The sequence below is a fragment of the Neophocaena asiaeorientalis genome, unplaced genomic scaffold, assembly GCF_003031525.2.
Source record: "Neophocaena asiaeorientalis asiaeorientalis breed wild unplaced genomic scaffold, Neophocaena_asiaeorientalis_V1.1 scaffold87, whole genome shotgun sequence".
In the NCBI taxonomy this organism is placed as follows: Eukaryota; Metazoa; Chordata; class Mammalia; order Artiodactyla; family Phocoenidae; genus Neophocaena; species Neophocaena asiaeorientalis.
Window position 1 is genome coordinate 1 of NW_020175432.1, and position 26,784 is coordinate 26,784.

Here is a 26,784-nt window from a genome sequence, read left to right on the forward strand (position 1 = left end):
TCCAGTTCTCAAAAAGACTTTTTCTGGATCACTCCTGATTTTTAGTAGTCAATAGTTGTTTAAAACTTTGATACAGTTTCTATAGAAATAAACATATTTACTTATTAAAAAAAAAAAAGACACATGCACCCCAATGTTCATTGCAGCACTATTTACAGTAGCCAGGTCATGGAAGCAACCTAAATGCCCACTGACAGACAAATAGATAAAGAAGCTGTGGTACATATATACAATGGAATATCACTCTGCCATAAAAAAGGAATGAAACTGAGTCATTTGTAGACACGTGGATGGACATAGAGACTGTCATACAGAGTGAAGTAAGTCAGAAAGAGAAAAACAAATATCGTATATTAACGCATATATGTGGAATCTAGAAAAATGTTACAGAAAAACCAGTTTGCAAGGTAGAAATAGAGACACAGATGTAGAAAACAAACATATGGACACCAAAAGGGGAAAGCAGGGGTAGGGGGTGATGGTTGTGGGATGAATTGGGAGATTGGGATTGACATATATACACTAATACGTATAAAATCGGTAACAAGAGAACCTGCTGTATACAAAGTAAATTAAAAATAAATAAATAATAATGATGTTAAAAAATAGTAGGGGACCTAAATATCTCACTTTCAACAATGGATAGATTATCCTGACAGAAAATCAGAATGGAAAAAATACACTTAAACTGTACAATATAATAAATGGAACTAACAAATATCTCTAGAACATTGCAGAAACCTCCTAACACAGAAACCACTGGGACCAGATGGCTTTACTGGCAAATTCTACCAAATATTTAAAGAAGTAATGACAATCCTTCTCAAACTCTTCCAAAACACTGAAGAGGAGGGAACACTTCCAAACTCAATTTATAAAGCCAGAATTATCCTGACACCAAAGCCTGATAAGAACACTAAAAGAATGGAAAACTATAGACCATTATCCCTGATTAACAAAGATGAAAAATTCTCAAAAAATACTAACAAACAAAATTTGAACACTCATTAAAAAGAGTATACACCATAACCGAGTAGAATTTATCCCTAGGATGCAAGGATAATTCAACACATGTAAATCAATAAATGTGATATCCCACATCACTGGAATGAAAAATAAAAATTATAGGATCACCTCAATAGATGCAGAAAAGTATTTGAGAAAATACATCTTTTCATGACAAAACACCTCAACATATTAGATATAGAAGAAACATATATCAACATAATAAATACTATATGACAACCCCAGAGCTAACATACTCAATGGAGTATAATTTATTTTTTAATTATAAAATGGAAAAATTGAAATATTTTCCTGTAAGGCTAGGAACAAGATGAGGGTTCCCAGGCTTACCACTATTATTCAACATAGTATTGGAAGGAAGTCCTAGCTATAGCAATCAGGCAAGGCAAAGAAATATAAGAAACAAAATTGTCATTATTTGCAGATGACATGATCTTACATACTGAAAATCTAGAAGACTCAATGAAAAAGCTATAGCATCTAATCAATGAATTCAGTCAAGTTGCAGCATATAAGATCAATACACAGAAATCAGTTGCATTTCTATATAATAGCAATGAAACATCTGAAAAAGAAATTTTAAAAAGCTATCATATTCACAATAACATCAAAAACAATAAAATACTTAGGAATACAAAGAAGTGAAAAGTTTTGTACAATGAAAACTACAAGACTTTGTTGAAAGAAACCAAAGAAGACAGAAACAAATAGAAAAATATCTGTGTTCATGAATTGGAAGAGTTAATATTGTTAAAATATCCATGCTGCCCCAAACCATCTATAGATTCAATGCAATCACTATCACTTTTTTGTTTGCTTTGTCCTCTTCCTCTTTTGCCCTCTCAAAAATCCCTGTGCATTTCTTCCAGATGTTTCTTTCACTTAGGCCTGGGCTCTCCTGGTAACCTCCTCTAGGCTTTGCACTCCCCAGGAGCCTAAGGAAAAAAGCCTAGCCTGAATGCAGCTTGAGGCCTCAGCACCAAGCAGGTCTAAAAAAATCACATCCCAGGCCCTTCTTTGATACATCCAAGCCCCAGGAGCCAAGCCAGTTCAAGCCAGGAGCAGCTGAGAAAGATCAAGTTGGAAAAACTCACTGACTTAAGGCTGAGTGGAAATGAGAAGCACAGACTCTGGTCACTAGAAAAGCTCTGGGCATAGTCATGAGGGACACATGGGGGTCAGAACCAGAAATAGGTGGCTGGAAGGAAAGCAAGCTCCTGGGAAATTTCCTTGTCGTCATGCTTCTTGCCATCTGTCTCTGCTGCCATGCCTCCAACTTCTTACTAACTGGCCCTCATCATTTGCTTTCCTGACAACCTCGCCTATCCAAAACCAAAGGGCCCAATGACATTTATCACACAAATAGAAAAAAGAATGCTAAATGTGTATGGAACCACAAAAGACCCCAAATAGTCAAAGCAATCATGAGAAAGAAGAAAAAAAACAGACATCACACTTCCTGATTTCAAAGCTATAGAATTTAAAACAGCACGGTACTGACATAAAAATAGACCCAGAGGGCTTCCTTGGTGGTGCAGTGGTTGAGAGTCCACCTGCCTATGCAACGGACACGGGTTCGTGCCCCGGTCCGGGAAGATCCCACATGGCGCAGAGCCATAGCTGCTAAGAACTGAATAGAGCCCTCAGAATTAAACCCCAGTAAATGCAGACAACTTATATTTGACAAGAGAGTGAAGAACACCCAAGGGGGAAAGGATAGTCTCTTCAACAAACGGTGTGGTGAAAACATGAAGGAAAATAAAATTGAACTCTCATCTTGCACCACTCACAAAAATTGACTCAACATAGATCAAAGACTTAAACATAAAACTTGATACCACAAAACACCTGAAAGCAAACATGGGGGGAAAGCTCTTCAACATTGGCAGTGATTTTTTTGAATATGACACCAAAAGTAAAAAAATGAAAGAAAAAAATCAATGAGTGGAACTACACCAAAATAAAAAGCTTCTGCCCTGAGAAAGAAACAATTAACAAAATGAAAAGGAAACATATATGGGTAGGATCTGAATGACAGAGTAGAAATATCCTGAGCTGATTTCCTCCCATGGACACACCAAAACTACAAATACATATAGAATGACTATCTCTGAGAATGACTTGAAGATTGGTAGAGCAAATATCTACAATTAAGGATATTAAGAAAAAAACACATTGAGACAGGTAGGAAGGACAAAGGCACAATCTAGTCAGTACGCACACCCCTGGTGCAGTGACCTACAAGTATGAAAGGATATCGTGAACAGGAAGTTTGCATCATGCATACCAGCCCTGGGGGCCTGGCCCAGAAGTTGAGCCTCCAAAATGCCAGGCTTTGAAAACCAGCAGGGCTTACACCCAGGAGAGCCAGAAAGTTGTAGGAAACCAGGATCCTGCTGTTAATGGGGTTGTGCACAGACCAAGTCACTCCAAGTGCCAGTACAGAAGCAGGAGTTTGAAAGGTTCCCGGTGCTCCAGCAACCCTGACAAGGCTGCCCCAGCTTTCGTCACAGTCCATGCCTGCTTCAGCACCAGCCACCCCATCAAGACAACCACAGCTGGCCTGGCATGTCCAGGGACTTCTATCACTCATGCTCACCCTAGCTCCAGCCATGGCAACCTGAGTGTGCAAGGCAACCTCAGCCCAGCCCAGTGCACCCTGAGAAAAGTCTGGCCTGCACTTACTCAGCTACAGCCACCCCACCAAATTTCACTTTCACCAGGCTGGCCCAGAATACCCTATGAAAAACCCCAGCTAGTGCCCATTCTAGCCCCAGCCATTCTGCCAAGGTGGCCCTGTCCCAGCTCAGTACACCCCATGAAAAACCTGGCTTGTGCCCACTCCAGATGTAATGTCCACCAAGGCAGCCCTGGCTCATTCCAGCACACCTTGAGAAAGCTCCTCCAGCCTGCACCTACTCCAGCTACATCCATCCCACAAAGGTGACCTTAGTGACCAACCCCCCGTTCATAACCACTCCAGAAACAGTTGTCCTACAAAGGTGACTCAGGCCTTGCACATCCCAGGAAACACTGGCTTGTGCCTGCTCCAGCCCCATCCAGCCTGATGAGAATCAGGAACATGTAGTCTACATATGGGGTGTTCCTACACAGGCCATGCCTTCAAGACTAGAAGAGGAAACTAGTTTACCAAGTTCACAGAAACAAACACAGAAAGTCAAACAAAATGAGGAGGCAGAGGAATATGTTCCAAACAAAAGAACAAGATAATCTAATGAAATGGAGATAAGTAATTTGCCTAATAAAGGGTTTCAGTAATGATCATAAAGATGCTCACCAAACTCAGGAGAAAATACAGGAACTCAGTGAGAACTTCAACAGAGTTAGAACCAAACCAGCTGAAGAATACAATAACTGGAGTGAAAAATACACTGTGAAAACAACAGATTGGGTGATATGGAAGAATTCATAAGCTACTTGGAAGACAATAGTGGGAAATCCTCAATCAGAACAGGAAAAAAAAAAACCAAACTAAAATTTGAGGAATAGTTTAAGGGACTTCTGAGAGAATATAAAAAATGTCAACATATGCATTATAGAAATCCCAGAAAGAGAAGAGAGAGAGAAAGTGGCAAAAATTTTATTTGAAGAAATAATAGCTAAAAACTTCCCTAATGTGGGGAGAATACCTAGGTCTAAGAAGCACAGAGTCCCAAACATGATGAACCTAAAGAGATCCACACCAAGACATATCATAATTAAAATGGCAAGAGTTAAAGGAAGAATTTTAAAGGTAGCCAGAGAAACAGAACTAGTCACATGCAAGGAAAAACTGATGAGGCTATCAGCTGATTTTTCAGCAAGAGCCAGGCCTGGTGGAGACGTATGATGTATTTAAAGTGCTGAAAGGAAACACTTTACAACAAAGACTACTCTATTCAGCAAGGTTATCACTGAGACTTGAAGGAAAGATAAAATATTTCCCACAAAAGCAAAATTAAAGGAGTTCATCACTACTAACCAGGCCTTACCAGAAATGTTAAGTATCGGGGCTTCCCTGGTGGCACAGTGGTTGAGAGTCTGCCTGCCAATGCAGGGGACACAGGTTCATGCCCTGGTCTGGGAAGATCCAACATGCCGTGGAGTGGCTAGGCCCGTGAGCCATGGCCGCTGAGTCTGCGTGTCTGGAGCCTGTGCTCCGCAACGGGAGAGGCCACAACAGTGAGAGGTCCGCGTACCACAAATTCTTTAAGTGGAAAAGAAAAGACAATAAATAGATATATGAAAATGAACAAAAGAAAAAATCTCACTGGTAAAGGAAAATATATAATAAAGTCAGGGGATCAGGCACTTAAAATGCTAGTGCAAAAGTTTAAAGACAAAAGTGTAAAAGGGGCTTCCCTGGTGGCGCAGTGGTTGGGAGTCCGCCTGCCGATGCAGGGGACACGTGTTCATGCCCCGGTCCGGGAAGATCCCACATGCCACGGAGTGGCTAGGCCCGTGAGCCATGGCTGCTGAGCCTGCTCGTCCGGAGCCTGTGCCCCGCAACGGGAGAGGCCACAACAGTGAGACTCCTGAGTACCGCAAAAAAAAAAGTGTAAAAGAAACTATAACTACATTAAGTAAAAAGATGTAAAATATAACATCTATTACATAAAAAATGTGGGATAAGGGAGTAAAAATGTACTGTTTTTAGAATGTCTTTGAACTTAAGTAACTATCTACTAAGGTAAACTAATATATGTAACTATATTTATATATATATAGGTATATATAACTGTATATGTATGTGTGTGTGTATATATATATATATATATATATATATAGAGAGAGAGAGAGAGAGAGAGAGAGAGAGAGATTGATATGTATGAACCTCACAGTAACCACAAACCAAAGACCTACAATAGAGACACAAAAAATAAAGAGAAACAATCAAGCTATAACACTAAAAAAAAAATTAAAAATTTACCAAACCACAAGGGAAAACACTAAAAGAAGAGGAAAATTACCAAAAAAATCACAAAGCTTTTTTTAATAGCAATAAGTTCATATCTATCAATAATCACTTTAAATATAAATGGACTAAGGAATTCCCTGTTTGTCCAATGGTTAGGACTCCATGCTCTCACTGCTGAGTACCAGAGTTCAATCCCTGGTCAAGGAACTAAGATCTCACAAGCCACATGGTATGGCCTAAAAAAAAAAAGTAAATATAAATGGACTAAATGTTCCAATCAAAAACATGGTGGATGAATGGATAAACAAACAAGACCCATCTATATGCTACAAGACTCACGTCAGATCTTAAACACACACAGACAAAGTGAGAGATGCCAAAAGATATTCCAATTAAATGGAAGTTAAAAGAAAGCTGGCATAGCAAAAGTCATATCAGGCAAAATAGATATTAAAACTATGAATGTAGCAAAAGAAAAAGAGGGCAGTAAATAATGATAGAATGGTCAATCCAAGAAGTGGATATAAACTTTGTAAAAATGTATTCATTGATCATAGGAGCATTAAATATAGAAAGAAAATATTAACAGGCATAAAGGCAAAAATTGACAGTAATACAATTATAGCAGTGGACTTTAACACCACATTTGTATCAATGGACTGATCATCCAGACAAAATATCAATAAGGAAACAAAGGTCTTAAAAGACAAAATAGACCAGATTTCTTTAGAGATATATACAGAACATTCCATCCAAAAACTACAGAATACACAATCTTTTCAAGTGCAGAAGGACCGTTCCCCAGGATAGGTCACATTTTAGGTCACAAAACAAGTCTCAATAAATTTAATAAAATTGAAATCATATTAAGCATCTTTTCTGACCACAACAGTATGAAACTAGAAATCAATTACAAAAAGAAATCTGGAAAAAACATAAACACATGGATCTTAAACAACATGCTATTAAACAACCAATAGGTCAATGAAGAAATCAAAGAGGATATCCAAAAATACCTTGCGACAAATAAAAATGAAACACAGCTTTCTAAAATCTGTGGAATGCAGTAAAAGCAGTTTTAGGAGGGAAGTTCATAGCAATACAGGCCTATCTTAGGAAACAAGAAAAGTCTCAAATAAACAATCCAACTTTCCACCTAAACAAATGAGCTAAAGAAAAACAAGCAAAGCCCAAAGTTAGTAGAAAGAAGGAAATAATGAAGATCAGAGCAGAAATAAAAGGGGATATATGTATACATATAGCTGATTCAATTTCTTTGTACAGCAGAAGCTAACACAATATTGAAAAGCAACTATACTCCAATTAAAAAAAGAAAAGAAATAGAGACCAAAATATAGGAAGATCAATGAAACTAAGAACTAGTTCTTTGAAAAGATAAACAAAATTGATTAGACTTCATACAGACTCATCAGGAAAAGAGAGGGGCAAAATAAATAAAAGAGAAGTTACAAACTTGCCATAGAAATACTTACAATCATAAAAGTCTACTACAAACAATTATATGCCAACAAATTACACAAACTAGAAGAAAAGGGTAACTTTTTAGAAACATGCCATCTTCCAAGACTGAATCAGGAAAGAAATGAAAACATGAATAGACCAATTATTAGTAATGAAATTAAATCAGTGATCCAAAAACTCCCAGAAACAAATGTCCAGGACTGAACAGCTTCACAAAGGTATTCTACCAAACATTTAAAGAAAAGTTAATACCAGTCCTTCTCAAACCATTTCAAAAAATTAAAGAGGAAGGAATGCTTACAAACTCATTCTACAGGGTCAACATCACCCTGATACCAAATCCAGACAGAAACACCACAAAAAAAGATATCACAGGCCAATATCCCTGATGAACACAAATGCAAAAATCCTCAACAAATATTATCAAACAAAACAAAAACACATTATAAGATAATACAGAATGATCGAGTGGGATTAATTCCAGGGATGCAAGGATGGTTCAATATCTACAAATCAATCAATGTGGTATACCACATTAACAAAACAAAGGTTAAAAATCATCACAATAATCTCAATAGATGCAGAAAAAGCATTTGAGAAAATTCAATATGTATTTATAATAAAAACTTGCCACAAAGTGAATACAGAGGGAACCTCAACATAATAAAAGCCATATATGACAAACCCATAGCCAACATAATACTCAATGATGAAAAGAAGAAAGCTTTCCCTCTATAATCAGGAATAAGACAAGAATGCCTACTCTCACCACTTTTATTCAAAATAGTATTCTATGTCACAGCCATAGCAATCAGAGGGTAAAAGCAAATAGAAGGAATTTAAATTGAAAAGGAAGAAACAAAACTATCACTATTGGCAGATAACATGATTTATATATGTATATATATATATATAAAGACTCTACAAAAAAAATCTATTAGAACAAATAAATGAATTCAGTAAAATTAAAGAATACAAAATTAACATACAGAAAAAGGTTGCATTTCTGTACAATAACAACAATCTATCAGAAAGAGAAATGAAGAAAACCCATTTATATGTTCATTAAAAAAATGAAATACCTAGGAATAAATCTAACCAAGGAGGTGAAAGACATGTCCTCTGAAAGCTAGAAGACTTGGATGAAAAAAGTTGAAGACAACACAAATAAGTGGAAAGTTATGATCAGGGATTGGAAGAATAAATATTGTTAAAATATCCATACTACCTAAAGCAACCTACAGATTCAATGCAATCTCTATCAAATACCCAGTGACATTTTCCACAGAACTAGAAAAAATAATTCTAAAATTTGTACGGAAAAAAAAAGACCCTGAATACCCAAAGCAATCTTGAGAAAGAAGAACCAAGCTGCAGGTATTACACTCCTTAATTTCAAACTAGACTACAAAGCAATTGTAATCAAAGCAGTCTGGTAGTGGCTCAGAAACAGACACATACATCAATGGAACAGAATACAGATTCCCAGAAATAAACCCACGCTCCTACAGTCAATTAATCTATGACAAAGAAGGCAAGAATATACAATACGGATAAAAGAACCTCTTCAAAAATGGTGTTGGGAAAACTTGAGAGCTACATGCAAAAGAATGAAACTAGATCATTTTCTTACAGTGTATACAAAAATAAACTTAAAATGAATTAATTACATAAATATAAGAACTGCAGTCATAAAACTCCTAGAAGAAAGCATAAATAGTAAGCTGGTTGACATCACTTTTAGCAATATTCTTTTTCCATCTCTCTCCTCAGGCAAGGGGAAAAAAGTAGAATAAACATTTAGGACAGCATCAAACTAAAAAGCTTTGTACAGTGAAGGAAATATCAACAAAAAAGTCAGTCTACTGAATGGGAGAAGTTATTTGCAAATTATATATATGATAAGGGGTTAATATCAAAAATATACAAATATTACATTCTAAACCATTTCTCTAAACCTGTCTTCTTCTACCTGCTGTGGTTCCCCACACACATCATCAACTGTTCACTTGGCCATATTCCCATAGTTGTGTCTTTTCCCTTATTTTGGTGAGGATGGTATTTAAATGATGACTGGGGATAATAATCATAAAAAGCCAATAGATAACAGTTATCTTAATTATTACCAAATGTTTATTATCAGAGTAAAACTTGCAAATGAAAAATACCTTATAACACCAGGAGATTAATGAAAGTTATATGGTGCATATCTGTCATGATTAGAGCAAAATAGCTTAGAGAGTACAGAAAAGAGGTTATGGTCAAATCCCCTTTACTTAGCAGTATAGCATCAATGTGGAGCAATGGTTTTTTCCAACAGTGAGACAATCTTTTTACTTTAGGGTAGTGTTGGTCTTGGTGGTGGGTAGAAGAGGATCCTGCTCCCACCCAGAGAACACAAGACCTGAGGCCCTTTTGTTATTCGGTTAGGCAACTCTACCCATCTCTGCCTCATTCTCTTAGACTTCAGCTCTCTAAAGTCTTATGCAACAGCATTTTAACATCATCAGCCACCGTATTGATGAATTTCAAACGTAAAAAAATATACTTTCAAAAATTGAAAGATAGAAGATCGGAGTCCTCCGTTCACTGAGCAAAAGGATTCAGCACATTTCATGGCCTTTGCTGCTATACTGTCATTCTTCACAAATAACCAGAAATCCAAGGACTTTGTGGAGCTCTTGATCTCTTGCACAGATAAGCCCAGTTTCTGGGCAATCTCTTTGACTGACTGCTCATCCAAACCAAAATAGCTTCGATAAAGATTCAAGCACTTCTCCTGTTTAGGCAAATCAAAGCCACTGAAGAAGGCCATGAAAGGGATGATGGCCAAAGCGGCTGATTTCAGGGCATTCAGCCAGATCTTCTCTTTGAGGATAACTCTCTTCACCTCAATGAAAGCATCAGACAAATTGGACAACTGGAGCACAAAGGTGTAGCGTTTATGAGCAGGGAGATCCTGCAACAATGTCTCCTGCAGTCTTGGGAAATCAAACTTATCCGGGTGAAAGTTGGAGACCAGGAAGACACATGGATTAGATACTCCGATGTTGCTGAGAATAGCCAGGTAGTCATCTCGGATCTGCTGAAGGACTCTCTCCTTTTTGAAGGATATGGGTTTGCTTTTCTCTTCACTGTGTAATTCAACATCCACCATTGTTCTAACAAAGTAGAAATTCTTCCCCTTCTCCTTGATTTTCTGGGCCAGGAGAGCATCATTTGAGCTGAACCGTGAAGAAGAAATAATGATGAAAAAGTCATAGTCATCATCTCCCACAATTTCTAGATAAGGATCTGGAAGGGAATTGGGAGTCCCAGTTCCAGGCAGGTCCCAGGAGGTCACACTGGGATATTTCGGATGTTGATAGGGGGTTTTCTTCATGGTGGTTGGCAGAACTCCAACGTGAGCAGACCCCTCCTCTTCATGACCAAGACCTAGCAGGGCATTGATGAAACTGGACTTCCCAGAACCAGATTGCCCGATCACAGCCACATCCAAGGGAGCGTTCTCAGATTTCTGAAGTGCTTCCTGAATCTCTTCAACCACCTCTTTTAGCTTCCCCTCCTGAAAGACTCTTTGAATACGTTCAACACTTTCCTGAGAGAGGATCCCCACTGCCTTGCTGATCAATGTGGAGTAGTGAGGGACACATTTTTGGGCCAATTGCTCAAAATTCTTTCCTGACAGGAAATAGGAGGTGAACAAATCCATGCCAGTTAACCCTGGATGATCTGTGGAAAAGGAAGGGAATAAGGAGGTAAGGTGAATGAAGCAGCAGAACAGGCAGGTTTAGCTGAGGAAACACAGTGGTCTCAACAGATCGATCCCATCTCTCACACTTACTCATGTTACTACAGTTCATTTATTTTTCCGGATGACTTTTGTTTCCATTGCTACAGAAAAGACTACCTGTTTTCTAAGCTGATGATTTATATGTCCCAGGAGTCAGGACAATGTAGAGATAGAAAAATGGCCCCTAAGATGTCCACATTCCCAGAACCTGTGAATATGTTACTTACATAGTGAGAAGCACTTTGCAGATGTGATTAAGTTAATGATCTTCAGATGGAAAGATTATCTTGGTTTGTCCACATGGGTTAAATATAATCACAGGCATCCCTATAAGATTGAGGCATGGCCAAATGCAGAAAAGAAGATGAGATAATAGGAACAAAAGTTGTAGTGAAGATGGAGGGAGGGCAATGAGCCAATGAATGCCAGGCAGTGTCTCGAGCCTGGAAAAGACAAGAAAATGGAGTACCTCCTGGAGCCTCCAGAAGGAACCGGTCCTACTGACACATTAATTGTAGCCCCTTAAGATTCATTTTGACTGCTCACCTCCAAAACTATAAAAGAATGAATGTATATTGTCTTAAGCCACTAAGTTTGTAGTAATTTGTTACAGAGCAATGGAAAACTAATATAGACTGTCTGCATTTTCCTGAAGCCTGAATACAGAGCCCAGCACCTTTCCATTCTGCAGGAAGAATCACTTAGGCCAACACATTAGTGAGCACAGACGACTTCCAGAAAGACCCTCACTTCCAATAACCTGCAGCAAATCAGGACAGGACTTGCCTTGTGGGAGAGGCAGGAGACAGAGACAAGCCCACCAGGTGGCCTGCCTGCCAGGATGTATGTTCCATAATGTGGACAACCAAGAACATAGTCATTGTGGTAATAGTTACCCCATGGCAGCTTAATGTCTATTTACCTCACTTTATGGACCAGTTTGGGTGGAAGTTAAAACATGTGACAGGAAGTTGCAGAGGAAGTAAATAAGAGCTCTAATTTTCCCTATCCAATTCAGCACAGTTTTGAAACATGGGTATCTGATTAAACCAAGGCAATTTAAAGAAATTATTAATATGATATTGATGATACCTCCTATCATTCACTATGAGTGAGGAAAGTTATACCAAGAAACTGTGATTTAAAAAATATTTAGGGCTTCCCTGGTGGCGCAGTGGTTGAGAGTCCGCCTGCCGATGCAGGGGACACGGGTTCGTGCCCCGGTCCGGGAAGATCCCACATGCCGCGGAGCAGCTGGGCCCGTGAGCCATGCCTGCTGAGCCTGCGTGTCCGGAGCCTGTGCTCTGCAATGGGAGAGGCACGGCAGTGAGAGGCCCGCAGGGGTGTGCTGAACGCCCTCCATCCCCATTCCACATATTGTGCAAAGACAATTTTTTAAAAAAGTAAAATCATGACTATCAAAAAATATTAAATGAATACATGTTAAGAATTTTATTTAACTGATCACTAATGAAGGAAATAAGCAGATGTTAATGCTAGTTGAAAGGAGAATACCAAAGAAGAGACACATTTATAGCTCAGGAATATTGAAATGAATGTCAAAGTGAGACAAGAGTGCTGTCTTCTAAGAAGAAGTTGGGAAGACTATTGAACCTCAATAGACAGATTGTATTTCTATATGGGTATGGACTAAATGTGTCCCCATAAATCCATAGATAAAATGTAATGCTCAAAGTGATTTTATTAGTAAATGGACCCTTCGAATGTGCCTAGGTCATGAGGGCAGAGCCATCATGAATGGATTAGTGCCCTCATAAAAGAGACCCCAAAGAGCTAGTTTAACCCTTCTGACATATGAGCTTAAACAGAAAAGACATTCATCTAGGAAGTGTGTTCTCATCAGACACCTAATCTACATGTGCCTTGATCTTGGTCTTTCATTCTCCAGAAGTATGAGAAATAGATTTTTCTTCATAATGCACCCAGTCTGTGGTATTTGGTTATAGCCTGCACAGAGTAAGGAAATGGCGAAGAAACGAATTATTTTGCATTGCTATTAATTACCAAAACTCAAAGAGATTTAAATATCTCTATGGTAATGAAAGGCTAGAATCAGAAAACCCTGAGTGTGCATTAAACATTACATAGTTTACTACTGGAGAAACCAGTAAACATTCTGTTGCCCCAAATTTTCTTACATCTTTCTCAGAGGAAGGAAAGAAAGAAAAGAAAGAAAGAAAGAAAGAAAGGAAGGAAGGAAGGAAGGAAGGAAGGAAGGAAGGAAGGGAGGAAGGAAGAAAGAAAGAAAAAAGAAAGAAAAAAGAAAGAAAGGAAAGGCATCTTTAGACACAGGGGTTGTCTGTTCTTCAAAGAGGTTGGCCTGAACTGCTGGATGGAATTCCAGCTCTCCACCAGCCAGCCCTGTCCTCAGCCCTCCAAGCACAAAGCTGGCCTTGGCCACTGCAGGTATAGAGCATGTTTTCCAGAGAGAAAACAGACTTCCTATGACAGAGATCAGATCCAAATGATTCCACTAGAACAGCAGAAAATGCTGAGACTGCGCAGGGCCATTCCCCAGAACTGTTCTCACCAGGAAGTGCAGACACCGTGTGCTCCTGTGCTCACTGTGGAGAACAAGTGTTAGCAAGCCTCTCTGCTGCCTGAGTAATGAGGCCCCGAAGGGGGAGGCGTCAGGAAGTACAATACCTTCTAACCCGAGCCTCTCCCTCTGGAAAATCTGACAGATATTTGAGAACCCACATTTCAAGGAGGAAATGGGAGGACCTGCCATACCCTGTATGGTATATTCTCATGTATATTTTATACATTATAAAAATAAACAAAGTATATTTAATGCTGTACTTGGGTGCTGGCTGGCATAGGGATAAACCAACTGACCCACAGAACACAATACCAAAATCCCTGTCTTGGACTCAGGCGTGTGCGGAATTATGTTGAAAGGGAGACATATGTGTTGGCCAAAATGTTCGTTCGGTTTTTTTCCATAAAATGGCTCTAGTAGCACTTAGTTGTCTTTAACTTCATTTGAAAAAATTTTCTTAGAGTGTATGTGACAGCTGTCATATCAGTGTGCATTTAAAAAATGACATCAGGGCTTCCCTGGTGGTGCAGTGGTTGAGAGTCCGCCTGCCGATGCAGGGGACGCAGGTTCGTGCCCCGGTCCGGGAAGATCCCACATGCCGCAGAAAGGCTGGGACCGTGAGCCATGGCCGCTGAGCCTGCGCGTCTGGAGCCTGTGCTCCTCAACGGGAGAGGCCACAACAGTGAGAGGCCCGCGTAACGCAAAAAAATAAATAAAAATAAAAAGTGACATCAAAATTGATGAATTTTTGTGTAGCGATTTTAATATTGAAGATGGAAGAAAAAAGCAACATTTTTGGCATATTATCCTTTATTATTTCAAGAAGGGTAAAAATGAAACTGAAACGCAACAACAACAACAAAAAAGATTTGTGCTGTGTATGGAGAAGGTGCTGTGACTGATTGAACATGTCAAAAGTGGTTTGCGAAGTTTCGTGCTGGAGATTCCTCGCTGGACAATGCTCCACGGTTGGATAGACCAGTTGAAGTTGATAGCGATCAAATCGAGACATTAAGTGAGAACAACCAATGTTATACCATGTGGGAGACAGCCGACATACTCAAAATATCCAAATCAAGTGTTGAAAATCATTTGCACCAGCTTGGTTATGTTAAGCACTTTGATGTTTAGGATCCTAACATAACTTATGCTAAAATAAACCTTCTTGACCATATTTCCACATGTAATTCTCTACTTAAACGTATCTTTTTTAAAATAAATTGTGATGAAAAAATAAATAAATAAATAAATTGTGATGGGCGATGAAAAGTGGATACTGTACAATAATGTGGAATGGAAGAGATCGTGGGGCAAGTGAAATGAACCACAACCAACTGCACCAAAGGCTGGTCTTCATCCAAAGAAGGTGATGTTGTGTATACGGTGGGATTGGAAGGGAGTCTTCTATTATGAGCTCCTTTTGGAAAACCAAACGATTAATTCCAACAAGTACTGCTCCTAACTAGACCAACGGAAAGCAGCACTTCACGAAAGCGTCCCGGATTAGTCAACAGAAAACGCATACTCTTCCATCAGGATAATGCAAGACCACATGTTTCTTTGATGACCAGGCAAAAACTTTTACAGCTCAGCTGGGGAGTTCTGATTCATCTGCCGTATTCACCAGACGTTGCACCTTCAGGTTTCCATTATTTAGGTCTTTACAAAATTCTTTTAATGGAAAAACTTTCAATTCCCTGAAAGACTGTAAAAGACACCTGGAGCGGTTCTTTGCTCAAAAAGATGACAAACTTTTGGGCAGATGGAATTATGAAGTTGCCTGAAAAATGGCAGAAGGTAGCGGAACAAAAGGGTGACTGTGTTGTTCAATAAAGTTCTTGGTGAAAGTGAAAAGCGTGTCTTTTATTTTTACTTAAAAACTGAAGGCAGTTTTTGGCCAACCCAGTACATGGACTGTCAGTGAGTAAAGAAGGCTCTATCAAGTAAATGGAGCTGTACAAACTGGTTTTCCATTTGGAGAATGTTACTGATTCCCTACCTATATCACTTTTGATAATCAACTCTAGAGGAAGAGTAAAGATCTAAACTTCAAATAGAAAACTCTATTAGAAAATATAGCAGATCTTAGGGTACAGAAAAAATTTTTTAAACAAGATACCCAGAAGATAACTGTATAAATAAGATTGACAAATGGGGTGCCTTAGAGTACATTAAAATGAAAAGTTTCTGTTTATGAAAATAAATGCTTCAGGGCGGTAAAAATTCTCCAGACACGTGGAGAAGATACGGGCACAAATGTCGTAAACTAAAAATCAATACTAAGAAGGTATTTTTAAAATGCCAGAGATCACTAAGAAGCTAAACAAACCAGTATGGAAGTGCAGGGCATGGGGGGAAATGAACAGATCTTTCTCAGGAAACAAAAAACAGGTGTGGTCAATAAGCACACAGAAAGTTTAGCATCCTCCTTAGTAATGAGGCAAATGCAAAACTGTGCACAGTGAGACGACATTGTACGTCAATTCAATTGGAAAAATTTTAAAGTTGGACGATATTGAGTACCAGGGAGAATGTGAATCAGTAGAATCTCTGAAATATAGCCGCTGGGAATGTAAAATCAACACAATCACTATGAAAAAAATATGGATTCACTTTATTAAATTGTACATTCATGTACCTTGGACCCAGCATTTCCACTCCTAACATGGTACCTAGGAGTCACTGTGCAAAAATGTGCAGGGGACATGTAAAATGTGTTCCTAACAGCAGTCTTCGTTATTGTGAGAAAGGAGAGGATAGCCATTGACAGAGAATGGATAAATAAATGGAGCTCTACAACACTGATCCATTGTTATCCATAGGTAAATAAATCTTAGTAACACAACACTGAGTTTAAAATAAATAGAATTTAGTAGAAATGGTAGAAAAAAATAGTAGGAAAAAAGAATACTCTTTAAATAAATCTTCAAGAAAACACAAAAAAATATGGCTTAGGCATGCGTATGTAAGTGATAACACAACAAATGACAGAAAGGAATCGTAAATACGTACTTCATGAAGTTGCTGAACAAGGGCTGGTGACAGAGTATGGAGTAAATAGGAACACATAGGTAAGTATAGTTATTGAAGATGTTCTATTTCTTGGGATGTTTGTTCAGTGTGTAGGTGATCATCATATTATATCAGTAAACAAAGGATTTAAAAAAGAAAAATATCTCAGTTCTTTCAAATTGGTGCTGCATATATTCTTTTCTCTGCAGTCAGTCATGAATCTCTCCCTACTTCCATAGTTTGGGAGCATCAGAGAAATACTCTGTCTGACACATAGAGACAATCAATGCTATGATGGAAGAAAGAGAAATCATCGAGGGAGGAGGTGGGGACAAGAGAGGTTGTCATTCCAGGCAGAAAGAACTGCAAGGCAAAGGTGAAAGATCACAAATGAATTTGACAGCTAGCTGTAGATGTAGATGAACACATACAGACACCCAATTAAAAACTTCAGCTTTAGGGGTTTCCCTGGTGGTGCAGTGGTTGAGAATCTGCTTGCTAATGCAGGGGACACAGGTTCAAGCCCTGGTCTGGAAGGATCCCACATGCCATGGAGCAACTAGGCCCGGGAGCCACAACTACTGAGCCAGCGCATCTGGAGCCTGTGCACCACAACAAGAGAGGCCGCAATAGTGAGAGGCCCGCGCACTGCGATGAAGAGTGGCCCCCGCTTGCCACAACTAGAGAAAGCCCTCGCACAGAAACGAAGACCCAACACAGCAAAAATAAATTTAAAAAACAAAGAAGAAAAAAAAACGAAAACAAACTTCAGTTTTGGGACTTCCCTGGTGGTCCAATGGTAAAGAATCCACCTTCCAATGCAGGCGACACAGGTTCGATCCCTGGTCAGGAAACTAAGATACCACATGCCAAGGGGCAACTAAGCCTGCATGCCACAACTACTGAGCTCGCGCACCCCAACTAAAGAGCCTGCATGACACAAACTACGGAGCCCATGTGCTCTGGAACCCCCATGCCACAACTACAGAGCCCACGCACCCTGGAGCCTGTGCGCCACAAATAGAAAAGAGAAAACCTGCGCGCCACAACTAGAGAGAAGTTCGCGCGCCACAACGAAGAGACTGTGCACCACAGTTAAAGATCTCGCATGCCTCAGCAAAGATACCATGTGCCACAACTAAGACCCGACGTAGCCAAAAGATAAATAAAATAAAATAAAAGACCTCAGTATTAATTAAAAACACCACTCAGAGTTCCCCAGGGCTGGGCTGGTCCTCATTGTGAGTGTCACTCTGAGTCTGGTGCCCCATTTCATAGGCTCTGGCCTGGAGCCGCCATTGCTCAGTGATGCCCCTCAATGTACACCTCATGGTCCACAGTCAGACTTTTTAGCCCTAAGCCCACTGAGATCACATGAACCTTCCTCAAGACAAGAGGTGACACAGCATGTCATGGTCACTACTGTGTACCTACCAAATGGAATTGTTTCTTGGACTCAAGCACGGCTTCTGCCTTAGCAGGAGAAACTCCTAACAGGTCCCATCAGAGGTCTGTGAGTCTCTGGCAAGGTGCCTTCTCCCTGCACGGAGTAGGAACCCAAAGTAGGATCTGGGCAGGGTCCACAAGGGACATATAAAGGTTGCTGATTGCACTTTAGGTCCACACTTTGAAAACCTTTCCTAGGTTTGGGTTCTGCTTTCAGGCTAATCTGTCTATTAGATGCCTGAAATCGTTTGAACCTGGGCTCAAAGGAATTCACAAGGTCCAGGCAGGCAGCCAAATTCAGCCTCTTTTATGGTTGAGCCACCTCCTCTCATGTTTCTCCATCTTCTGGCAGGCCCTCAACCCACGTGATGTTTGCATGGTCATCACTTCACCACCAGGAACTGGGCAGGCTGGAGAGCTGAACAAGAGGCTGTGTCAGGCCTGTATCTGAGACCAGACTAGGCCTGGGAATACTAGCAAAGCAAAACAGGGAACAGGAGAAAAGGGAAGGAGGACAGGCCTTAAATGCTTTGCCTAAAGCCCTCAGGCTGGGGTGTGGGCCAGCAGGGTTCAGGTTGAGTTCCTCCAGAAAAATCCTCTGCAAGTGGCTTAACTATAAAAGTGTTGCTGAAGTTGAAAATGGGTGTGGTCCTTCCATTACCTTGCAAATATTTACTGAGCTTTTCAGTTGCAATTCGGCCCTGTTCTGTGGATGACTGACAAGACTAGGCCTCTAATATCTCAGTCTCCTTAGGGCATCACACCTTCAGGACAGGGAAGTTATTCCTGGACATCAATAAGGTCTCTGAAATGTACAGAGGCAGAGCACACATTTCCTGGTTGGAGGAGGGGAGGAATGTCTCAGGAAATATCCTGTCTCCTGGTCCCACTCAGGTAAGCAAAAGTCCAATTGGTCTCATAAACAATCTGCAGACCCTTACAGAGTTGAAATCTCCCCTGCCCTGGCTCAGTCCCTCCACCAAGTGAGACAGCTGCAGCAGGGACAGGAAAAGAGTCAGCTTCTCCCTCTTTCTTCCTCCTACTGACCCTGTTACAAGGATGGGAACAATAAAGGGTAGGAAAGACACACTCAGGTGGGACAGGTGCAATCCCGCTGAAGCCCCTAGTGTGGTGACTGTCCCTCACGTAGGTGGGGCCATGGGTGGCTCACACTGACATCCCCATTGGGATCTCAGGGACAGGCACAGCCCAGACCTGCAGGCCTGCTACCTCCTCCTTAGAGTTGGGCAAGGTGGGTAGCCCCAGCCTCTTACCTCCTGATATCATCTTACCGAGAAAAGAACATCCAGCCCTCACTGTTGGCCACACCCCTTGCAACAAGTTCACTAAAGTGATCTTTGCCTCTCCCTTTCCTCAACCTTTCAACTAACTTTTTCTGACCCAGGGAAGGAATCAATGGTGGCTAAACTCAATTCACAATCTCTTAGATGCATAAGAATTTCCTATCTTATTATTGACGTTTGCAACCTCTGCCCAAACCTTGGAAGCATTGTAAGCCTTGAAAAATTTCTAACTCTGTTACACTCACACAGTCCTCTGTCTGGGGCCTCTCTCCTGCCCACAGAAGACTTGGGGAGCTTTTCCTTCTGATCTGAGAGCGAGCACATGACAATCACTAGGATGTTAGGCAGGTGCCCAGGGTCACCTGGCCAGTGGTGAGCATTGCAGGTACATTGACAGCAGGTAGGGGTCAGAGCTTGGAGTCGGCAGTGGTGGATGGAGAATATGCACTCTGAGCAAAGCTGGTGATAGCAAGTGAGCCCAAGCGCTGAGTGAGATGGGCAACACCAGGGAGCATCTCTGCAGACAGTGTCTTGAGCCTCAGGAAGGGGCAGGGTCTGAGTGACGGTGAAGCTGAATGTGGACATAGGACTGAGCTGAGGACCAAATCCGAGGACATGGCTCTGGAGGGAAGCAGCAGGGCTGGACCCAGGACACCCCAACTCTGTGCTTGGCCTCTGTGCACTGACTTGACACTGACGCCTTAGAGTCTGGCTCAGGCCAGTGCCCCCTCCACTACGGAATGCAGAAAGGAAGCTGGTGCTCCTTTCCTGGACACCTGGAGTCATTTCCAGGAATAGAACTGAAACTTCCGCTGCCTGAGTCCCCCTGGAGCTGGGGCCCTGCCAGCAGTTGGATCTAGAAACAACCCAGCGGAGAGCTCCAGTGTCCCCGAGGGGCCGCTGAAGGAGAAAGCTGCAGGACAACCAACTGTCCTTGCCAGCTCCTCTTCCCTCCTTTCCCTCAGCTCTCCCTAGGACAACCCCAACCCTCCACAGTTCCATTTCTTCCTTCTGGAGCAACCTGAGCTTGAAACCCATCCAGCCCTCCAGTGTGGAGGCAGTGTGCCTCTCATCTCCACATTCCTGGCATTCGGGGTCTTCTGATGGAGACCACATGTGTAGAAGGAGGGCAGGACGTGCCACTCATACGCTCTTAGCGTCTAAGCTGGAGAAGGAGCCACTGGCCATTTCTGGGGCGTCTGGAATTGTGAGTCCACTAGTTCCCCAGGGTGGACCTCCCATGGAATAGGGACCTTAGGTGGGCTTTCAAGGATGAGACGTCTAATGGGACGTTTCAGTCCCCCTCAGTTTAATTGTGTATTAGCGTTGGAGAAACTATCTCTATTGCAGGGTTCCAACTCTTCCCTTTACAGATGATGTTAGTGAGTTGAGAGCTTTTCAAACACCGTCTCCCCAGATGTGTCCTGTTCAGTACCAGGCCCTTTGATGATGTTGAGGCTTATCATACTTTCCTGGAATAAACGAGCATGTTGATTTTCTGTCAGCCTTTCATGATAATGACCAAATGGGGAACAAACTTGGGGCTTGATGTACATTGGATTCTGGGCTCACAGAAGTCCTCGATACCTCAGATTCCACATCTGGTGCAAGGTGGGCCACACTTCTCCATGGGTCCCTTTGGTTGGGACTTGGGATAATTGGGCATGTTGGGAGCTATATAGAAACCAGCACGGGAAATCCACTAATGAGTGGTTTTCATTCTGCTTGTCTGAAGTTGTGAAATCTATTTTGTGGGTTACAACAAGAGTTGTTTTTTACTTTTTAAGTTACCCACTGGAATTGAATAAAGTGAAGAGATGGCAAATTCTGTGGTAAAATCTCTTTCTCAGGTATGTGCCTGTGTCTGTGCATGTGTGTTGAGTATATCTGGTTCCTACACAAAATGCATCTTTTACTCCTGGACTCATTCATAAGACTGGTGGCTGAGGGAGAATGTAAAGCCAGCATTAGGAGCAGTTGGGAAAGAGTAGACAATTGCCCAAACCTTCACCTAGAAGCAATCATGGAGCAGTCCTGTGAAATTAGGGATTTCTCCACATGTCACTTTCTGTCTGCTTGTTGTAAACTTTACTTTAAATTGATGTATCCCCATGCTATTTTATAACCAAACTCTTAGATGGTGACCATTCCTACCATTTCAAGAGAAATTGAATGGATGCTTAGCTCTTAAGTGGTGGCAAAGGTGACATTAGTGCTGTGAACGGCTCTGAGCTTACTGAAAAGTCCTGTGTCCATGGCTCACATTCAAACTGACCGCAAACCACAGGTATTAACTTGAGACTCTGTGTGGCCTCAACTTAGTTGTTTAAGCAGAGAGTAACTGTGCTTAAGGATAATTGTATCCCATCTTACTCCACTGCCTAAAACCTAGCCTAGCCTCCCCTCTGATGTGAAGGCTTTGGGACTTGTGAAAATATAGTACCAGTAATATTGAGTTCATATCTTCAGAAACTATCACTTCCTTACAAAAGGGATCTCAATAAGCCCAAAGCAATCAGAGGGGAAATGAAAACAGCATGTGAACTGTCCAATAATTCCTTCCTTTACCTCTTTATTCTAGAAGCAAATCCTCCCTTTATTCTCTAAGCACAATCATTCTTTATTCTTTCCTTTATTCTCTAATCAAATTCTTATTGAGTGTCTGCTCTGTGCCAGGCACTGTCCCAGCCCTGGAGCTTCAGGAATGGAAATCATTGATTTCATAGAGATTGCTTTCCAGAGGAGAGACAGAAGAGTGAGAGAACCAAGTGAAATGTGGGCCAAGCTTGATGTGATCATCAGAGAAGATTAGATTGCTCCCCTAGAGACAAGCACACAGATGGGGACAAGGGCATGGAGATGGTGGATTGTGAAGATGGGAAGGGCCTGAGCTCTACCGGACCAAGACGAAACCAGCACCCGGCTGTGCAGTCTGCTCCCCTCTGCACTGCCCTCAGAGGGAGGGTAAGGCTTCCCTGGTTCTCTGTCTCCATGTTTGAGTCCCTCTTTTACAACAGCGTTGTCTGTACCCTACGTAATACTGGGTCCTTTTTATAATTAATAAATAATAGGATATACATTTGACTGACTGCTGTGTCAGAAAATATAAAGTAGATCTATGCACATCAACATAGAGAGATGCCCCAAATAATATTGAGTTTAGGAAGTAAGAAACTGACCTTGTTAGGGGTTTTAATGTTTTGTTACATAGGCACGGTTGAATAAGTCATTGACCACTGATGATTGAACTCAATCTCCAGCCCTCCTCCACTCCCTGAAGTTTAGAGGGAGGGAGGGTAGGAAGGAACTGAAACTGCCAACCCTTTAATTCTGGCTCGATCTTTCTGGCCCCCAGCCCCCATCCTGATGCTCTGTAGGCTCCCTGCCCCAATAATCTCATTATCTTACAAAAGACATTCCTATCACTGAGGAAATTTCAACATTTTTAGGAGCTCCTTCCAGGAATTGTGGACAAAGACCAAATAGGTATTTTTATTATAAAACAGACTTTAAGCTCAATACTTTTTGTGGACAATTAAAGGGATAAACATAAAGCATTACTATATAGCTTTCATGGGTATATATATACATTAATATACATTAATAAATATGTTCAAGATGAATATCCTGACACATATTAAATTGAAAAGACTGCGGTAGTCTGTGATGGGGAGAGAAGTAAACTAGGGGAAAGAGGAGAGAGATTTTTAAGGTGGGTTTTAGAGTCACAAAAGGCAAGATAATTTGAAAACGGGCACTCCTATCATTTCCCTAGAAGTGAAACCACCCAGTCCAGGGGTGAAGACCTTTACAAACACTGTCTCCCTTTGGGAACCCTAAAGAGAGGTGAGATGTGTAGCCTTAGGGAACCTCCTTGTTCCGTCTACTCAGTTCCCCCACATCTCCTCCAGCCCCAACGATACAAGATCACATACTCACTGATGACTCCTAGGTTTGCGTGCACATCCCACACTTCTCTCATCAACTCCAGACTGGTCCCTCCTGCAGGTAGCCCTCTGAGAAATGTCCTGAGGTGACCCCACACAAGCTCTCTCCTGCACGTGGCCTGGATCAGATGTACGGACCACACATCACCCCCTTCACCCCAACATACTCTCCGCCCAGCTCCTTCTTGGGCTTGCCTGCCACATCTTGCTAACCTGACTTTCACGTTTAGATATCTCGGGCTTGGGAAAGACCCAGTTCCCTGTCCTCTAGCTGTTCTCCCAAAGCTCCTGCTAAAACCCTCATTCTGAGTTTGAAGTGAGGAGCAGGCATCACCCTCCATCTTTGCCCTGGGGATCCCACACCCTAACATCTCCCTCAAAATATCCCTTCACAAATTCCCTCACTCCAACCCTTTTGTACCTGCTATTCAGGTGAGAGCTTTGACAGTGGTCTAACTAGTTTGTGGCCACCTGAGTTGAAATATCTATGTGGTGGTTCACCTTGAAATGGAGCAGCAATTATTGCCATATATGAGCCAATAGGGAGAAAGAAGGAATGAGTCCCATTCAGATGTTACACAGCATGGAGGACCTCAGCCTGGAGAGAGGGTATCTTGAATGTATTTGAAATGTGACCTTTAAGTCATAAAAACGAAGGGTACTAGAGCAATGAGAAGACATTTTGTTTCAAAGGTGAAAGAAAAATCAAATGAATGACCAGCGTAGGGGATAAAACTGCCACCACAAAATGCTTCTCTAATATGAGGATGATTTTAGGTTGGTTATTTTTAAGAAACAGAAGACTCAGGAAGTTTTCCTTTTTACCTTCCCCTTAACTGCTTAAAAGCATTTAGATCGGCGGGGGGGCTTGTTCCAAGAAGGGAGCTGTCACCAGAGGTAACTAAAAAGAATATGAGCTTGGCATGTAGACCGGGAAATTTACCAAGGTTTATACGTTCACGTTCCTCTCTGTGTCCCATTGTCTCTACATGGCGGGTCACATACTTGTTTACCAAACATTTCCTCTTCCCATTACCCTGTGTCCTATCTTCCTCACCTTTGAAGCCCTACACCCTTAGCCCCAGCTCCTTTGCTCAGAATGAATACATAGCCTTGATTGTCTGACTACCTCTGCGCCCCATAATCTTCTGGAGCTCTCTTTCATAGGTATAGTAATTAAATTTGTTTATTTTCTCCTGTTAATCTGTCTCATGTCAATTTAATTCTTAGACCAGCCACAAAAACCCAGAAGGGTAGAGGAAAACTTTCTCCTCCCCAACACCATTTTGTTAAACTAAAGCAGGAAGTGGGTGTGGCCGACCACTCCTTGCTTTGTGTGCACGTCTCCCCACACAGTGTGATCTGAAATTGGGGTGCCCACAGCATAGGGGAGCGAAATTTCCTGTCCCAAAATGTATCTCGTTGGCATAGGATTATTTTAGGATGATTATCTTTAAGGAAGAGCTTTTACCTTCCCCTTAACTGCCTAAAAGAACTTAGATAAAGGGCTTATTTCAGGAAGAAGAGCTATCACCAGAGATTTCTACTAAGACTATGAGCTAGTGTGGTAGACTTGGGGAAACTTCGCAAGGCCTGTTTGATCAAAGTCTTCTCTGTTTCCCATTGTTTCTGCAAGGCATGGCAAACAATTGTTTACCGAACATTTATTTTTCCATCGTCCTGTAAATTGACTTCCCTCTTCGAAGTCCCAGACTCCTACCCCTGCTGCTGAAATCTGAATAGCATATAAGCCTTAATTGCCTGAACGCAGGTGTGCCTCACAGTATGGAACCCCTGCACATACAAAGTTAAATTTGTGTTTTTCTTCTATTAATCTGCCTCATGTCATTTTAATTCTGAAACCAGCCATAAGAACCTACAAGGGTAGAGGAAAATTATTTCCTCCCGTATGACAGACTCAGTCCCAGCCCTGCTGCACCTTTAAGTTCCTTAACCTGTCCCATGTTGTCCAGCACCACCTATGTGCTGGCAACTCCCAAATTTATATCTCTACTGCAGGCCTCTCCTCTGACCTCAGACCCAAATATCCCATTGTTTATACAACATCTCCCGCTTGTATGTCTAGGGTAATCTTTAGTAACTGAACAAGGCCAAACCTGTCTCAAGCCCCCATCCCTCTCTTCCCTTGTCTTATCCCTTTCAGGTAATATCAATGCCACCCCTCATTTGCACATGGGGCTGTCCACATAATCTTCTTTCTCTCACACTTCACATCCCCAATCCTGCAACCTAACAAATATATCCAGAATCCAGTCACTCCTCCCATTCTCACCACTATTGCCCTAGCCCTGGGCAGTTCTCGGCCCTCCCTCACTCCCTTAACCACCTGAGAAAGATGACCAGGCCTTCTGCACCAAACCACAGCTCTCCACCAGCCAGCCCTGCCCCTCAGGTCTCCAAACAAAAAACAAGCATCCCATCCCTGCAAGTGCAAAGAGTTTGCTTACTCACCAGTTCAACAGAGAAAAGACATTTCTGGTCAGAGCTCCGACCCGAATGTTTCCACTAAAACAGTAGAAAATGCAGAATCTGCTGAAGTGCTCCCCGCAGCCCCCAGCACAGGAACAATCCAGAGAACTGTCCTCGCCCAGATAAAGGCAGACACAGTAGAGAGCAAGGACTGGCAAACTTCGGTCCTGCCTGGGAAATGAGACCCAGGATGGGAGGCAGCAGGGAGTACAATAGCCTCTGACTTGAGCCCCTCCCTTAGGAGGAAAAGATTGATAGTTGAAACTAACATTTCCAGAAATGAAAATGAAACCAGGGAAATCGTGTTTATGTCTTTCTCTACAGTACCACATTTTCCAGTAAAGAAAATACAAGAGTGTGACTTCCAGAGGATCAGTGAGTAAGGAGAGGGCAGAGAGGTACTAGGGGTCAGGAAAGGCCAGTCTCCGAGGACCCCTGGGAGGTCACCTAGCCAAGACACCCAGGGGAGCACAGACAACAGGGAAGAAGGAAGGCTGTGAGAAACTTTTCAAAACTTCCAGTGAATGAGGGAGAAGCATTTCTCTAACTTTTCTCTGTCTTTTTTGTTCTTTCATCGTTAGGAAACCTATACGTGACTGCCACATTGTCAACCTGGCGCGTGGATCACTCCGGTAGGTGATGGGGTCACATCTGATGAGCGAATCAAACTACCGGAAGGGGCTCTGGGGACACAAGGCAAAACCACAAGGAGCTGGGCACAGAGAGGAGGGAGGAGCCTGGACTCCTAAATTTACATGGAAGATTAAGGAGAAAATACCAAATTTTCTTTAGAAGAAGAAGAA

At 41.7% G+C, this 26,784-nt stretch overlaps 1 protein-coding gene across 1 annotated transcript; it reads right to left on the reverse strand.

The window, feature by feature from the left end:
• Window positions 1-9,461: 9,461 nt before the first annotated feature.
• On the reverse strand, window positions 9,462-26,204 carry LOC112414682 (T-cell-specific guanine nucleotide triphosphate-binding protein 1-like). Its single transcript, XM_024767254.1, is given in 3 exon segments — window positions 9,462-9,967; window positions 9,969-11,158; window positions 25,964-26,204. Coding segments are annotated over 2 exon segments (1,245 nt in total). The 5' UTR covers window positions 11,139-11,158; window positions 25,964-26,204; the 3' UTR covers window positions 9,462-9,892.
• Window positions 26,205-26,784: the final 580 nt, after the last annotated feature.